This window comes from Dendropsophus ebraccatus, chromosome 8, assembly GCF_027789765.1.
Source record: "Dendropsophus ebraccatus isolate aDenEbr1 chromosome 8, aDenEbr1.pat, whole genome shotgun sequence".
Classification (NCBI taxonomy): Eukaryota; Metazoa; Chordata; class Amphibia; order Anura; family Hylidae; genus Dendropsophus; species Dendropsophus ebraccatus.
Window position 1 is genome coordinate 82,052,020 of NC_091461.1, and position 17,916 is coordinate 82,069,935.

The 17,916-nt window shown below is 45.1% G+C and overlaps 1 protein-coding gene across 8 annotated transcripts in view; it reads right to left on the reverse strand.

Moving 5' to 3' along the window:
- The window catches only part of KDM2A (lysine demethylase 2A), a 361,653-nt gene that overhangs the window by 89,961 nt on the left and 253,776 nt on the right, over window positions 1-17,916 (reverse strand). For all 8 annotated transcript variants that reach the window (XM_069980774.1, XM_069980773.1, XM_069980770.1 and 5 more), the window contains 3 exons: window positions 15,306-15,469; window positions 14,390-14,548; window positions 14,087-14,302 (listed from right to left, as the gene is read on the reverse strand). In XM_069980774.1, coding sequence (XP_069836875.1) covers window positions 14,087-14,302; window positions 14,390-14,548; window positions 15,306-15,469 — 539 coding nt within the window. The remainder of the gene's footprint in view (window positions 1-14,086; window positions 14,303-14,389; window positions 14,549-15,305; window positions 15,470-17,916) is intronic.

Below are 17,916 nucleotides of genomic sequence, written 5' to 3' on the forward strand. Positions count from 1 at the left end.
GCTCCTGTATTAAATCTTTTGACCAGAAGATTGTCTGCAAGCTTAAAGTTGAGGAAGGTACTCAGGGCTGAGATCTGCACCTTTAAAGTACTAGGTTTTAAATTCTCCTCAAGACCAGCCTGTAGGGAGCTAAGAATAAGGGCCCTATTCCACCAGACGATTATCGTTCGCATAATCTTGAACAATTAACGACCTCAAACGACCGCTATTGCGAAAGACCTGAAAACGTTCACTCATTTCCATGAAACGATAATCGGTACTTATGATCGTATTTGCGATAGTTTTTTCATCGCTATTGCGTTTGTATCTAATGCAAACTAAGTCTTATTCAATGCGAAAGATTTGCGAACGTTTTGCAAATGAGCAACGATAAAAATAGGTCCAGGTCTTCTAAAGCAATCAACGATTTCTCGTTCGGTCGTTAATCGTTAACTGCTATTCAAACAAATGATTTTCGTTTAGATTCTAACGATTTAACGATAATCTGAACGATAATCGTCCAGTGGAATAGGGCCCTAAGAGGAATATTAGGGTCTCCTAAAGGATTCTGTCTACAGTTAGAAAATATCAAAAACGCTCTTCAAGTTCCTAAATAGATACTAGATGTCACCTCCTTTCTACAAGCTAGCACAGTATTTATTATATGATCAGAAAAAAAACTCAAAAATCTCTCAGCATTCATGCAGTCAAGTGTAAGTGGGAAGAGATTGGATGCAGTATTGAGAGAGATCATCCTTCTATGGTAGAATCCACAGAAATGGTCTGTGACACAATCCCTTGCTCTCTGTATCAGTAACATTCTTTTTTGGGAAGGCAGAAGAGAGTGTTGTTCGGCAGAGTCCAGAAGAGTACCCAGAAATACACATTGACCGGAATGAACTAAATTTGACTTTTTCAGATTTATGTTCCATCCTAGCTTCTTTATAATATCTGACACCAGCTGGATCTAAAGCTGAAGATGAGGTATTGTGTCTGCAATCAACAAAAAATTGGCCAGGTACGGTACAAACAGTACATCTTGTTTACTGATGTAAGATGCCATGTCCGTCATAATCTTTGTAATGGCTCTTGGAGCCTAAGAGACCCCAAAGGGCAGTTCTCTGTACTGAAGATGGATCCATGAATTGGTAGATAATAGTAAGCATCCTCCAGATCTATGGAAGCCATCACACAATTCAGAGTTAGGAGGTTGATTGTAAATTTCAAAGTTTAAATGCGAAATTTCTTGTATTGCAGGAATTTGTTTAGGGCCTTCAGATTTATTATTACTCTGTATAACCCATTTTGCTTCCTTACTAGAAACAAAGGGGAATAGGAACCCTGATGTTGTTGGTAAGGGGGAAAGGGAACTAATACTCTTTTTTTTATCAGCAACAAGACTTCCCCCTCTATCACAGCTTGCTTTGTCTTGTCCGACAACATTCTGGTGGGAAGAAAGCTGTCTCCCGGGATGCTTCTAAACTCCAGAAGCAGACACAAAGAAATGGACTTTAAGGGTGCCTTCACACCTACCGTATCGCAGTAGAAAATCCGCTGCAGATCCGCAGCAGATTTAACTAAATGAATGAACACAGCATTAAATACGCACTGTCAAATCCACTGCGGATCCGCAGCAGATTTGTAAGTGCGGATTTAGTGCTGTGTTCATTCATTTAGTTAAAACCGCTGCGGATCTGCTGCGGATCCGCAGCGTAATTTCTACTGCGATATGGTAGGTGTGAAGGCACAGTTACCCCTTGCCGCAAAATGACGTTTGGTAAACGTCATGTAAAGCAGGTAGTTCCTGCAACATGACGTTCCCCAAACGTCATGGCTTCCCTGCCTCCCCCCACTGTCCATAAGTGAGATCGGGAAGCGGGAGAAGGCTGTGTCACACAGCCTCCTCCCGCTGCCCCTGCCTGGAGGGGAGCCGCGCTCCCGCCGAGCAGTTAACCCCATAAACGCAGCGGTCAATGCGACCGCATCGTCTATGGTGGGATTCGGTGTCTCCCGGCGATCGGGCGGTGGGAGGAGGCTGCAGCACGTTGCCTCCTCCAGCCGCCACTTCCTCCAAGTCCCACGGCCCCCCTTCCCCCATCCTCAGATACTGGCGATCACCGCTATTACCGTTATAGCGGTGATCGCCGGTATCGGCCATTACCGGCGACAGCTTTCATCTCCCCCCACCGTGAATCAACTGTGGGGGGAGATGAAAATGTAACAATCAGACCCCAGATCAGACCCCTAGTGCCCCGACCTCTAACCCTCCTCTCCCCCCGGGCGGCCATCAGATCCAAGATGGCCGCCCCCATCCTTGTGAACAGACTACTGTCTGTTCACAGGGATGGAAATTAAAAAATGATCAAAGCCCCATGTTCTCCGCCGGTAGAGGAGAGCATGGGGCAGTGATCGGGACCCCCCCCGTGTGGTCCCTGAGCAGGCGATCAGCGGTATATACTATATACCGCTGATCGCCAGTTCCCAGTGCAGGGAAGCACTTTTTATCCCCTGTCACCATAAATGATTGGTGACAGGGGATAAAAAAATGTCAGTGTCGACCCCACCCCCACCCCCAATTTGGTCTCGGTCACTGAACTATGATTACTGTCATAGAAAATATCACAGTAATCATAGTAATATAGAGAAAATAATGTGTAAAGGTACAAAAAGTGAAAAAGCATACAAAAAAATAAAACACACTTTTTATTAAAGTAATAATTGCAGTTTACTCCCAAATTACCCATAACCACCGCAGGTTGCCCGTAATCACGCCAGATTGCACGTAACCCCCCCAGATTGCTCTAACAACCGGACGTTGCCAGTGACACTCTACAGATTGCCCGTAACCATGCTAAATTGCCGTAACCACCCCAAATTACAGGTACCCATCCCAGATTACCTATAAGCACTTGAATTTATCCGTAACCACCCCATGTTACCCGTAACCACCCCAGGTTGCCCGCAACCACCCCAGGTTGCCCGCAACCACCCCAGGTTGCCAGCAACCACCTCCAGATTACCCGTAACCACCGCAGGTTGCCCATAACCACCTTACATTACCTGTAATCTCATTTTTTTATTGTATTTTAGTAACTGTGCTATTCTAATAACGATCACTAGCTCCAGTTTTGCTCCAGCAAATTGGCGCTCCCTTCCTTCTGAGCCCTGCTGTGTGCCCATACAGTGGTTTATGCCCACATATGGGGTACCATTCTACTCAGGAGAACCTGAGTTACAAATTTTGGGGTCATTTTCTTTCTCATGTTTCTCGTGAAATTGAGAAATTTACATTTTCATTTTTACTGTCTAATTTAGAATACTTTCCTGTTATACCTGTGGGGTCAAATGCTCTTCCTACCCCAAGATGTATTCTTTGAGGGGTGCACTTTTGAAAATGGGGTGACTTATGGCGGGATTTTACTCCGCTGGCACCACAGAGGCACTGCAAACGTACCTGGCGCTCAGAAACTTCTTAGCAAAATTTGCATTAAAAAAGCTAATTGGCGCTCCTTCCCTTCTGAGCCCCGATGTGTGCCCATACAGTAGTTTACGCCCACATATGGGGTACCGTTCTACTCAGGAGAACCTGCGGTAAAAAATTTGGGGTGCTTTTTTTTCTCATGTTCCTTTTGAAAATGAGAAACTTTAATCTAAACGTATACATTATTGGAAAATTTAAATTTTCCAATTTTTTACGGCCTAATGGTGAATACTTTCCTCCAGCACCTGTAGGGTCAAAATGCTCATTATACCCCTATAATAATTCTTTAAGGTGTCTAGTTTCCAAAATGGGGTCACTTATGGGGGTTTTCGGGATACAAGCCTCCTAAATCCACTTAAAAAAGAACTGGTCCCTAAAAAAATCAGTTTTGGAAACTTTCACAAAAATGTGATAATTTGCTAATAAATTTCTAAGCCCCATAACACCCTAAAAAAGTAAAATATGTTTACCAAATTATGCCAGAATAAAGAAGACATATTTGTAATGTGACTTAGTAACTAATTTATGTGCTATGACTTCCTTTTTTTTAGAAGCAAAGAATTTCAAAGTTCATAAAATGCCAATTTTTCATGATATTTTGAAAAAAAACACAAAGTAGTGACCAAATTTTGCCAATAACATAGAGTGCCATATGTGACGAAAAAACTATCTCAGAATCACTAGCATACGTTAAAGCATCACTGAGCTATAAGCGCATAAAGTGAGACCGGTCAGATTTTGAAAAATGGGCTTGGTCAATAAGGCCAAAACAGGCTTTAGAGGCAAGGGGTTAAAGGGGTAGTGCGGTGCTATGCTTTTTTCCAAATCTATGTACGGGTGCTTGGTGAGACCAAAAAAGTAATCAACGCGTTTCAGCAACAATAGCGGTTGCCCTCGTCAGGATTATCCTGACGAGGGCAACCGCTATTGTTGCTGAAACGCGTTGATAACTTTTTTTTAACTCACCAAGCACCCGTACAGGCAGTGATGTCACTCAGCCTTCCCGGGAATTTTTTGAACTGCAACGTCAGCGTAAACCAACTGCGGAGAAGTGCCGCCGGCCGGGGCGCCTTCAGCGGGGGTTACAGTAACCATCTTGTTGCTAACTAACGTTACCAAGCATCTACAAAAGATCTACAATTAACGCATATATCGAGAATCACGGCAAAGCATTCTGCAAGAAGACAACCAGGTAAAAACAATCATTCATTTACTAATATTAACATCATACATAGGATTGCCTAAATATTGCGCTATATGTCAATAGAATTACTTTATACATAGATTATCCCCCAGTGAACCTACGGGTGTTTACTTTTTGACAGTTAGCAGCATCGTAGTGCAGCGCTAGTGAGGGGTTATTTTAACCTCATTATTTATATTTTTTCCAAATCTAGCACCACATGACAAAGTTATATAAATTTGTCATGTACTGCTTTTACCTGTCTGATCGTCTTCATGCTGTTCTAGACTGTCCCGCCCCCCGCCGGAAGTTCTGTAGTTCTATCTTTTTTTTCTGCGTGTCGGCACATAGCTACGGCAGCCATTTTGTGCCAAACGTCATCCATGAGGTTTGGTGGGCTGGCCGGGGCCGTCCGTCCCCTCATCAGCCCGCCCCAAGCTCGGTCCCTAGTTCTGTCCCTCTTCATGATGTTGCTTGTCTATTATTGGCTGAGCAAAGCATGTGACTGCCACATCCTAACACAACCAGTAAGACGAGCATGCGCTGTTCTAAGTAAATCCCTGAGTGTATCCGATCTGTATCTGTTCTCTTCACTTTGCTCACAAGCACAGAGAGCAGGTACAAAGCAGAGACACCCGGGATTCAATTACATCGGAATCTTTACTTGTGTCTCCCCCTCCCCTCTCCTGCACAAGCTGTGAGCGATCTGCTGTGTATTGTGACTAGAATCCCTCTCTTTGCCTCTCGCTCCCCCCTCCTGTCAGCGATCTGGAGACGAGACACAGATAAGGATTCTAGTCACAATACACAGTAGATGGCTAGAGCTCCAGCAGGACGGGTGTCTATGAAGACTACAATCCCTCTGTGTCTCTCCCTCCCCCCTCCTGCAGGAGCTGACAGTGATCTGATGTGTATTGTGAATAAATCCCTCCATGTCTCCTCCTCTCCAGATCGCTGACAGCTCATGCAGGAGGGGGGAGTGAGAGACACAGTGGGATTCTGTTCACAATACACAGCAGATCGCTCACAGCTCGTGCAGGACGGGTGTCTATGAGTCCCGTGCTGTATTAGCTCTCCCTAGATCTATAAAGGACTACCTAGCGTCAGGGCATTACAGGGCTGGGGGAGGAATATTGATAAGGTGGGCGGGTAGAGAAGCAGGCAATATGACGTCATGACACGCACTGCATTTTGGGACATATAGGCAGAGAGGAGCGTGTGCTATGCCCGACCAGACAGGAAGTGCAGGAAGACCAGACAGGAAGTACCCACTTTTTGAAAAATGAACGGAGGCAAGAGCGGAGGTCGGGAAGGGGGTGTGCAGCGTCTGGGTAATACAGCACATGGTAAATAGGCAATATTAGCTGTAAAGGGCATTAGTTTTAGTCTATGAAGCGCCGCACTACTCCTTTAAAACCCAAGGACTGGGGAATATGTCCCTCCAAGAGGTATTGGGTTTATCATCTTTGGGGCCAAACAGAAATCCTTTTCCCTTTCCTGAGACTTAAAATTTTTTGTTGTCTTGATTAGGACAGAATGGTCTTTTAAATTGTCTTTTGCCACAAAAGGAGTCTTGTTGTCTAGGGAGAGCTGGGAACCCCTTTTTCTTATCCACCGTTTTTTTCCAATAGTGTATCTAAGACTGGCCCGAAAAGCAGCTCACCATTTTAGAGGACCGCTGGAGGTCTCTTACCTTCCTCCAAGCAGTCCGATTGGCAATCTGCTCATTGAGTCTGCCACAGGCAGACTCAATGAGCAGAGCGCCTATTACACTGATCAATGCTATGCCTACAGTGTATGCAATCTAAGTATTGCATGTACAAGTCCCCCAGGGGGACTTGAAGTGTGTGTAAAACAAAAAAGTAAAAATGTTTTTATAAATACCCCAAAGCCCCTCCCCCAATAAAAGTTAAAATTACCCCCTTTCCTATGATATAAATCAGGGGTGGGAAACCTTTTCCATGTCGAGGGCCAGTCGGGCATTAATAAAATCATTCGAGGGCCGCATACCGTGCGCGGCAGGTAGTAGCGTCGGTTGCAGCAACCGGGGCAAGGCAAAGGGGCGCGGCAGGTAGTAGCGTCGTTTGCAGCACCCGGGGCAAGGCAAAGTATTGTTCCCCTAGTGCCCCTGCTATTGTAGTTAACCCCCAGTGATGCCCCTGCTATTGTAGTTAACCCCCGCAGTGATGCCCCTGCTATTGTAGTTAACCCCCCCAATGATGCCACTTGTAGTCTAGTTAACCCCCAAGTCATGTCCCTGGTAGGCCTAGTTAACCCCCATCAATCATGTCCCTGGTAGCCTAGTTAACCCCCATCAGTCATGTCCCAGGTGGCCTAGTTAACCCCCATCAGGCATGTCCCAGGTGGCCTAGTTAACCCCCATCAGGCATGTCCCTGGTGGCCTAGTTAACCCCCATCAGGCATGTCTCTGGTGGCCTAGTTAACCCCCATCAGGCATGTCCCTGGTGGCCTAGTTAACCCCCATCAGGCATGTCCCTGGTGGCCTAGTTAACCCCTATCAGGCATGTCCCTGGTGGCCTAGTTAACCCCCATCAGGCATGTCCCTGGTGGCCTAGTTAACCCATATCAGGCATGTCCCTGGTAGCCTAGTTAACCCCCATCAGGCATGTCCCTGGTGGCCTAGTTAACCCCCATCAGGCATGTCCCTGGTGGCCTAGTTAACCCCCATCAGGCATGTCCCTGGTGGCCTAGTTAACCCCCATCAGGCATGTCCCTGGTAGCCTAGTTAACCGCCATCAGGCATGTCCCTGGTGGCCTAGTTAACCCCCATCAGTCTTGTCCCTGGTGGCCTAGTTAACCCCCATCAGGCATGTCCCTGGTGGCCTAGTTAACCCCCATCAGGCATGTCCCTGGTGGCCTAGTTAACCCCCATCAGGCATGTCCCTGGTGGCCTAGTTAACCCCCATCAGGCATGTCCCTGGTGGCCTAGTTAACCCCCATCAGGCATGTCCCTGGTGGCCTAGTTAACCCCCATCAGGCATGTCCCTGGTGGCCTAGTTAACCCCCAAATAAAAAAAATAAACATCCCACTCACCTTACCTCCGCTCCCACGCTGCCCAGGTCCTCTTCTGTCCCAGGTCCTCTGTGCCGGTCTTGTCCTGCAGGCGGCGCGCAATGAAATGACGTCATCGCGCGCGGCCCGCAGGAGACTGGAGACACGTGCCGCTCTGCTGGGGAAGAAGCCGGCATAGACAGCATCCTCCTGTGTCCGGCAGCTGTCACAGACACCAGAGGATGCTGTGTGCGCCGGCTCCTTCCTCCTCCAGAGCGGCGCGCATCACAGGGGAGCTGCGGGTTCCCCACCCCTGCAGGTTCCCCACCCCTGGGGAGCTGCAGGTTCCCCACCCCTGATATAAATAAAACATATAAGAATAATTAAATAAACATATTATATACCGTAGCGTGCATAATTGTCAGATCTATTAAAATATAACAATAGTCATCGCGAACGGCGTAAACGAAAAGAGGGGGAAAAAGTGCCGGGATTGCCAATTTTTTGTTACATTATATCTAAAAACAAAATTATAAAAAGTGATCAAAACGTCCGATCTATACAAATATGGTATTAATAAAAACTAGAGATCATGGAGCAAAAAAAGACACCCCATACAGTCCTGTAGGTGAAAAACTAAAACAGTTATAAGCGTCACAATAGGGGCATTTTAACCCCTTCACGTCAGCAATCTGTATATATACGTTCCTATTGCACATGCCCCGTGCAGTAGGAATGTACATATACGTTCCTGACTTGAGGGGGCTTTGTGATGAGAACGGGATCGCTGCAGGGATAGCGATCCCGCTCTCATCTGACTGCAGCCCCGGAGGTAATGAGAGTCAGCTGCGATCCCGCAGCTGACCCCCATTAACCCCTTAGTGACCGCCGAAACGGGCTGGTGCCGCCGCTATATTTCATCTCCCCCCACCGTGGATGGAGATGAAATAAGTAAAATCAGACCCCAGACCAGCCCCCCTAGTGCCCCGATCACTATCCCCCTTCCCCGCGGCGTCCATCAGATCCAAGATGGCCGCCGCCATCACTGTGAACAGAGTATATCTGTTCACAGTGATCTCTTAGTAAAAATGAATGAAAACCCCATGCTCTCCGCCACCGGAGGTAGCGGAGAGCATGGGGCAGTCATAAGGTATAAAAAGTGATGTCCCCCCACCCCCCAAGTCGCCCCCCACCCCACCCTGTCACCCCCGTCCCCCAGTCACCCCCCCCCCCACCCCTTATACATTACCTGATCCTGGAGCTCCTTCCTCTTTGGCGTCCTGGCTGGTTATGACGTGCTCCACAACCAGCCAGCTCTAAATATTTAGTCTCTGTCACTGAACTATGATTACTGTGATAGAAAATATCACAGTAATCATAGTAATACAGTGAAAATGAATGTGTAAAGTACAAAAAGTGACAAACATACAAAAGAAAATAAAACACACACTTAATATAGTAATAACTGCAGTTTACTCCCAAATTACCTCTAACCACCCCAGATTACCCGTAACCACCCCAGGTTGTCCGTAATCACGTCAGATTGCACGTAACCCCCAAGATTACCCATAACCACCGCACGTTGCCAGTGACCCCCTCCAGATTGTCCGTAATCACCCCAAATTACATGTACACCCACCCCAGATTACCTATAAGCACTTCAGTCTATCCGTAACAATTCTAGATTGTCTGTAACCCCCCCAGGTTGCCCGTAACCACCGCAGGTTGCCCGTAACCACCGCAGGTTGCGCATAACCACCCCAGGTCGCCCGTAATCATGCCAGATTGCACGCAACCACCGCGCGTCACCTCTGACCACCGCACCTTGCCTCTGACCACCCCAAATTGCCAGTGACCCCCTCCAGATTGCCCGTAACCATGCCAGATTACAGGTAACCACCTCAGATTACCTATTAGCACTTCAGTTTATCCGTAACCACAGCAGGTTGCCTGTAACCACCCCAGATTGTCTGTAACCACCCCACGTTGCCCGTTACCACAGCAGGTTGCCTGTAACCACCCTAGATTGTCTGTAACCACAGCAGGTTGTCCGTATTCACCCCAGGTTGCCTCTAATCACAGCAGGTTGTCTGTAACCACAGCAGGTTGTCCGTATCCACCCCACGTTGCCTGTAACCACCCCAGGTTGCCTCTAACTACCCCAGGTTGCCGTAACCACCCCAGGTTGCCTGTGACCACCCCAGGTTGACCGTATCCACCCCAGATTACCCGTATCCACCCCAGATTACCCGTATCCACCCCAGATTACCCGTAACCACAACAGACTGCCCGTAACCAACTCTAGATTACCCGGAACCACCCCAGACTGTCCGTAACCACCCCATATTTCCTGTAATCTAATTATTTTATTTTTTTTTAGTAACTACGCTATTCTAATAACTATTACTAGCTGCGGTTTTGCTCCAGCAAATTGGCGCTCCTTCCCTTCTGAGCCCTGCTGCGTGCCCATACAGTGGTTTATGCCCACATATGGGGTACCGTTGTACTCAGGAGAGCCTGCGTTACAGATTTTGGGGTACATTTTTTCTCCTGCTCCTTGTGAAATTTAGAAATTTCAAACTAAACCAACATATTATTGAAAAAATTCATTTTTACTGGCCAATTTTGAATACTTTCCTCTAATACCTGTGGGGCCAAAATGCTCATCCTACCCCAAGATAAATTCTTTGAGGGGTGTACTTTCCGAAATGGGGGGACTTTTGGGGGGGCTCTATTCTGTAGACACTACAGGGGCTCTGCAAACGCACCTGGCGCTCAGAAACGTCTTCAGAAAAATCTGCACGGAAAATGCTAATTGGCGCTCCTTTCCTTCTGAGCCCTCCTGTGTGCCCATACAGTGGTTTATGCCCACATATGAGGTACCTTTTTACTCAGGAGAACCTGTGTTACAAGTTTTGGGGTACTTTTTTCCTCTTGTTACTCGTGAAATTGAGAAATTTCAAACTAAACGAAAATATTATTGGAAAAATTTGAGTTTTTCAATTTTACTGTCTACTTTTGAATACTTTCCTCTAATACCTGTGGGGTCAAAATGCTCACCACACCCCAAAATGAATTCTTTGAGAGGTGCACTTTCCAAAATGTGGTGACTTATGGGGTTTTTTCTCTCTGCTCACACTGCAGGGGCTCTGCAAATGCACCTGGCGCTCGGAAACTTCTTCAGCAAAATCTGCAATGGAAAAGCTAATTGGTGCTCCCTTCCTTCTGAGCCCTGCTGTGTGCCCATACAGTGGTTAATGCCCACATATGGGGTACCGTAGTACTCAAGAGAACCTGCGTTACAAATTTTGGGGTGCTTTTTCTCTCATGTTCCTTTTAAAAATGAGAAACTTTAATCCAAACAGATATATATTTTCATTTTTCATTTTTTTACAGCCTAATGGTGAATACTTTCCTCCAGCCCCTGTAGGGTTAAAATGCTCATTATACCCCTGGATTAATTCTTTAAGGTGTCTAGTTTCCAAAATGGGGTCACTTATGGGGGTTTCCAGTAGACAAATCTCCTAAATCAACTTAAAAAAAAGAACTGGTCCCTAAAAAATTAGTTTTGGAAACTTTCACGAAAATGTGGTAATTTGCTGATAAGTTTTAAGCCCCGTAAGACCCTAAAAAAGTTAAATATGTTTATGAAATGAAGCCAGAATAAATAGGACATAATGGTAATGTGACTTAGTAACTAATTTATGTGATACGACTTTTTTTTTTAGAAGCAGAAAATTTCAAAGTTCATAAAATGCAATTTTTTAAAAATTTTTCGTGATATTTTGATGTTTTTCACAAAAAATACACAAAGTAGTGACCAAATTTTGCCACTAATATAAAGTGCCATATGTGACGAAAAAACAATCTCAGAATCGCTAGCATACGTTAAAGCATCACTGAGCTATAAGAGCATAAAGTGAGACAGGTCAGATTTTGAAAAATGAGCCTGGTCTTTTAGGTGCAAATAGGCTTGGTCTTGAAGGGGTTAATATTAATTGCAAAAAAAAGTTTCATAAAAAAAATATATAAACATTAGAAAATCTGTGTAAACCTGCATATGGTTGTGTTCTGACTGACACATAGAATAATGGTATCATGTCGCTTTTACCGTATAATGCATTACGTTAACACAGGAAACCCCCCCACAAAATTCAATTTCCAATTTCACCAATTTATGTTTTCATAAATAATATTTTGGGAGTACACCTATTCCCGGGAGAAACAAGCCCTTACAAGGCCCAGTAGATAGAAAAATGAAAGTGGTAGAGCTCTTAGAAGAGGAGGAGGAAAAAACAAACTTAAAAATGAAAATTGTCGCGGTCAACTGGGTCATTTTGGGCTTGGTCCTCAAAGGGTTCATGGCAAGCTGGCTGGTGGAGTCATCCCTCCTGGACGCAAGGAACATGGACAAGGTTTCGAGGGTCTCCTGGCGTTTTAAACCACCTGAGTTGCAGCCGAACTCCATGCTTTCGTATGTAGCGTCCCTGGCATGTGAAGTCACCGTGTAACGTGTGGACGCATGTTGCAGAACATCATGTGACCCGGAAACGTACGTACGTGCGCGCACAACAGCACATTCCTCAGGCTGGAGAGATCGAGCACAGCCTACCCGCCACAGTCCCCCAAAGACCTCTGGGAGAAAATACTACAGGGGACCGCAGGAGACACCTCCACCACTCACCAGACTCATGGCTGCTGTCCGCAGAAAGGCTTATGACTCCAGAGAGCCCCACTGAGCATGAAGAAGCAACGGGGGACCTGCAGCCAATGGCAAGATGTGTAAAGACTTTTTCCCAGGACAGGACTCTTCAGAGGCCTCCTATCCGCAGGACAGGAAACCTGAACAAAGGTGTGTTTGCAGAATTTGATTAAGCAGAATGACTTAAGGTAATAAAAGAAATCCAAAAGGGAATGTTATTTTTGAACTTCGACAAAATGATCTTAGTTGTAACTTAACAAATCTCATTACTGATGAATGATCTCTTTTTCAATGGAATGTATAGCTAAAAATAAGATATATAAAAAAAATTAAAAAAGAGGCTGCATCACAGAGAAGCGCTAGAAGGTAACTATGCGATACTCGTGTGAACTTACGGTCAGTTTTCATAAAAAATTGTTACACCAATTTGGTATCACTATAACATGCAAAATTGAGGTAATAGTGCAAAATATTAAACATAAAAAAAGAATTGTGTTTGGATTGCCCTGGCATGCTGATGGGTTTTAGGTAATGTCCAGAAGGGAATGATTAGGTATTCCAAAACAACAGAAATATCAAATATAAAAAAAAAAAAAAAGTTAACATTAAGAGTCTGGCTAATTGTAAATTTACTTTGGGGGGTATTAATACATCTGTACTACTAGTCAACTCTTTCAATTATACATAAAAGCATGACCGATAAGAGTTCACTATACATAATCATAGGAACAATTGAGGGGTTATAACAGTGGTGGTTTTTATATAGTGCATGTGATAAAAAGGGTATTCCGGCCAAAAGCTTTATTAAAGTATTGTCCCAAAAAAAGTTATACAAATGCTCAAAAGACACTAATAAAGGCTTCTGCGCCTATAGTGCTTTTTCTAGGTCCGATCCTCGGGGCGTGTAGCAGCCCCCGGCCTACTTTCCCTGTCTTACAATACTTGCCTCCAGCACAGAGACAGAGAAAGGGGCCATAACCTAATGGCCTGCCTTCTAATGCCTCACATACATAGAAGCAACTTCCCCCCCTTAGTGGTCAGCTGGAGCATAGCTCTCCCTCCTGTCTCCGCAACGCTCTAAGTCCTGGAGGTAAGGACTGTGTGGCACATGATGACAGCTCCAGCGTGAGCAGAGGTAGGGAGGACAAGTCACCAGGATGATGCTTATTCACATGTCATATCATCCCAGTGCTTTCCCTCCTGTCCCCGCCACAATGTAAGTTCCGGAGCTGGGGGCTCTGTCGCGGCTGCTCTGGTGTGTGCGATGCTGCACACACCAGAGCATATTGCCAGTATGTTAGGGGAATTCAGAAGCATGGGATAGCATGCCCATTGCCCAAACTTTGTATATTAGAGACTACATATTGTCTGTTTTCAGAACACTTTTCTTGAGGGACTCAAAAGCAAAGTCTACTTATCTTGGTGCAGGTATTTCGCAGTATGTCAGAATACCCCCTTTTTTTTTTACCAGTATCTCATTGTATGCTAGTGACAAAAACAAGACATGAATGGAACTCAAATAGTTACCTTTTAACAAATCACAGTAAACGAGCTAAAGCACTTAATGTAAATGTTTGCAATGACAAGCCTGTAATTTGCACAAAACATATTTAAGAGGTCTAATGAAAATAGCTGACAAAATTATACTTTATTGATATCCTACATACACAGAGTGAAAATGTCCCACTGTGATCAGAGAACACAACTATAAAACAGCTTACAACTTACCTGCCAAGTGGATGTGGGTGAGAGAAACCCGTGTAGATGACCCTACAGCTGTAAGAAGGTTGACAGACTGGTCAGTCAACAAACGGCAGTGGCTGAGGTCGAGCTTAGAGAGGAGAGGACAATGCCGTATGATGAGCCGGATTGTGACATCGGAGATGTCCAGGCCAGAGAGACGCAGATCTGTTAGGAAGCGGAGCTTGCTGCGAGAGTCATATCCTGCAGACACCAAGAAATCGACCCTTTACAAACCATAAAAAGAAGTGAGGGCTAGGATGACAGGCACAACAGAACCCATGCAGTTACCTGGCTTCTCAGAGAGTGGTGTAAGCACATCTCTTATCTGTGAATCTTTTATTCCCACACCCCAGCGTAAATCCAGTGTTCTCAGGAGTGGACAACTTGAGCTACTAAGAGCAGAGACAGCAGACCACGAACAACCGGCAAGAAAAAGCTCTCTCAATCCTGGGAGAGAAGAGAAAATCAATATTGAAACAGACTCAGAGATAAGCCTAGAAATTTCAACACAGTTTCAGTCGCTGATGACATCTTGTATGGAATGCCATCTTTTGACAGAAAACCCTCCAGGTTTAATTATTTTTTCTTTCTATTTAAAAGGGGTGTTCCTAACTTATTCTGTTGATATGCAATAAATGTCTATCAAATAGATGCAGGTATGCAGGTCCCACGCTCTCAGTTAAGATAACGGTGGTGGGCATTTTGTATTTTGTTCCTAGGACAGAATAAGTTACAGCTATGCTAAAACGACACATGATGGACCATGGTGAATTGTCCAGTCAAATAATCAATAATTCAATAATTTAAAGCTGAAAAAAACTGCTCCGCATATAGTGTTTTTTTCCTGCCAAAAAACCCTTGAAGAGGTTTTCAAATTTCAAACATTGATGGCATATTCACAACATATGCATTAAATTTCTGATAGATGTGCATCCAAAAGATGGAACCAGCATATATCTCACTGATTTTAGCTTGCTGCGGTGGCCAGAAGACTGAAAATGGCAAAGCAGCACTATGCTGTTTACTTAGCTATGCCACGGGGCCCTTGTTATTAATACAGGTTTTGAGTCCAGGAGACAAGACGTGCATCTATCAAACATTAATGGCATAACAGTTTGTCCTGAAATAGGAAAATCAGTTTAAAGGGAAAATGAGACAAATAACCTTATGCAATACACAGATACTGTAGTGAAACTGTACTCACCTGGCAGCCTATTCACCAACCATGTGAGCTGCTTTCTAGACACGTTTGTCCAACTAAGGTCAAGCAGCACAGGCTGCCTTTTAATGATACCACTAAGTGCCAGTGGCATCAGAGACTTGCAGCGACTCATATCAATTTTGGACCAAAGGCGTTTATCACAGGCCCTGCAAACACACAAAAACACATTAATCAGTATGTTGTATTTTACTACTTTAAAAGTGAACAGAGGTGTGGCACACTCTCTCAAGGCAATGGTGCCTGTCCTTTTGAGCTTATAGCCCCTGCTGTGCCCAAGTGTACGAAAATCAACACTTTAGCCAGAGTTGCCTCCAACAAAAACACAAACATCACATGATTTCTAACTGTCTCTGCAGGTGTACTGTATACCAATACTAGAGGGCAATCACCACACACAATGCACCCAAGCTTTATAAGCAGTTCCTATGCAATATATTAAAGCATAATCAAGTGCTAGCAAAGCCATTACCACTTTATATTTCCCCATCTTATCTGCCATTTTCGGATTGTCAACATTAGAATCAGACCCATGGCTCTTTCCAATCTTACAGTACATAGTTACTTATGTCACACTACTAGTTAGCGGGAAACCACTCAAATAGTAGTGAAAAACAGTTGGAGCATATGAAATTTACCAGGGAATTCTCCTTGGTGTTATAAAAGGGGATGCAGTTAGTAGGGGGTCTTTAAATAACTAATTTGAATTTTGTTTTGAAGATTTCTTTAACCCCTTTAGGGTGCAGACAAATGTTTGCAGTTTATTTTCCTCGTCACCTTCTTAGTTAAAGGAGAAGTCCGGGGAAAATTATTTTTTTATATGTTATTACTTATGGAAAATTATACAATTTTCTAATGTACATTAATTATGGGAAATGCTCATATACTGCTATTTCCCTTAATTTAGTGTATCAGGAAGTGTTAGAATTATCTCTGAAGCAGTGACGTCACGACCAATGGTGTAATTCCTATGGAGTGTCCAGCAGGGGGCGCTCTATATATAGAAGTCAATGAGTACCATTGACTTCTATATATAGTGCGCCCCTGCTGGACACTCCATAGGAATTACAGTGTATGTAATGTAATGTAATGCACTGTACTGTTGTGACTTTATGAATACATTTATGGAATACTTTGGGGAGCAAGTGTCCTTGCTCCCCAAAGTATCCCATAAATGTATTCAATGAATACATTTGCAGGGCACCGAGCAGGGAGGGAGAGAGGTGCCATCTACCTCCCCCCCCCCCTTGCTCGGTGCTGGGAACATATACAAAGCACTACTCCCCCATTATCTGCAGATAATGGGGGAGTAGTACCTTTTGCTATCCCTATCACCGCCCGCGCCGCCGCCGCTCACACAGGGGCTGCTATTCTCATGCCCCCCGCCGCTCCCTCTCCTCCTCCTCCCGGCATCAAACTTACGATCGCGCCGCTCCTAACTACCCGCCCGCTCGCTCGCCCGCCCCGTTCCTGGCCGCCGCTCTCGGCTCATGCCGGCCGCGTCAGCCCGCCCCCACCCCGGCCGGGGACACCAGGAAGCGCCGTGCTCCCGGCCGGGGTGGGGGTGGGCTGACGCGGCCGGCATGAGCAGAGAGCGGCGGCCAGGAACGGGGCGGGCGAGCGAGCGGGCGGGTAGTTAGGAGCGGCGCGATCGTAAGTTTGATGCCGGGAGGAGGAGGAGAGGGAGCGGCGGGGGGCATGAATAGCAGCCCCTGTGTGAGCGGCGGCGGCGCGGGCGGTGATAGGGATAGCAAAAGGTACTACTCCCCCATTATCTGCAGATAATGGGGGAGTAGTGCTTTGTATATGTTCCCAGCACCGAGCAAGGGGGGGGAGGTAGATGGCACCTCTCTCCCTCCCTGCTCGGTGCCCTGCAAATGTATTCATTGAATACATTTATGGGATACTTTGGGGAGCAAGGACACTTGCTCCCCAAAGTATTCCATAAATGTATTCATAAAGTCACAACAGTACAGTGCATTACATTACATACACTGTAATTCCTATGGAGTGTCCAGCAGGGGCGCACTATATATAGAAGTCAATGGTACTCATTGACTTCTATATATAGAGCGCCCCCTGCTGGACACTCCATAGGAATTACACCGTTGGTCGTGACGTCACTGCTTCAGAGATAATTCTAACACTTCCTGATACACTAAATTAAGGGAAATAGCAGTATATGAGCATTTCCCATAATTAATGTACATTAGAAAATTGTATAACTTTCCATAAGTAATAACATATAAAAAAATTATTTTCGCCGGACTTCTCCTTTAAGTAACACTTGTTTTCCCATATTTGGAGCAATATGGGGGATTGTTTGTAGTAACACCTTAAGTTTACCATAAAACTAAAAATAATTTTTTTTTCCAAAAAGTGTGCAATTTTGGAGTTTTTTTTTTCTCCCTACACAGTATACTTTATGGTGAAACTAACAAACATCGTAAGGGAATCTCATCAAGTGCTGCGCCCAAAGTAAATTGTAGTTAATATTGATTCTAGGGTGCTGAACATATGTTAAGGGGTTGACAGAATTTAACATAAATAAAGAAAATGACAAAGTAACTGACAGACTGCTAGATAGAGGGAGGGG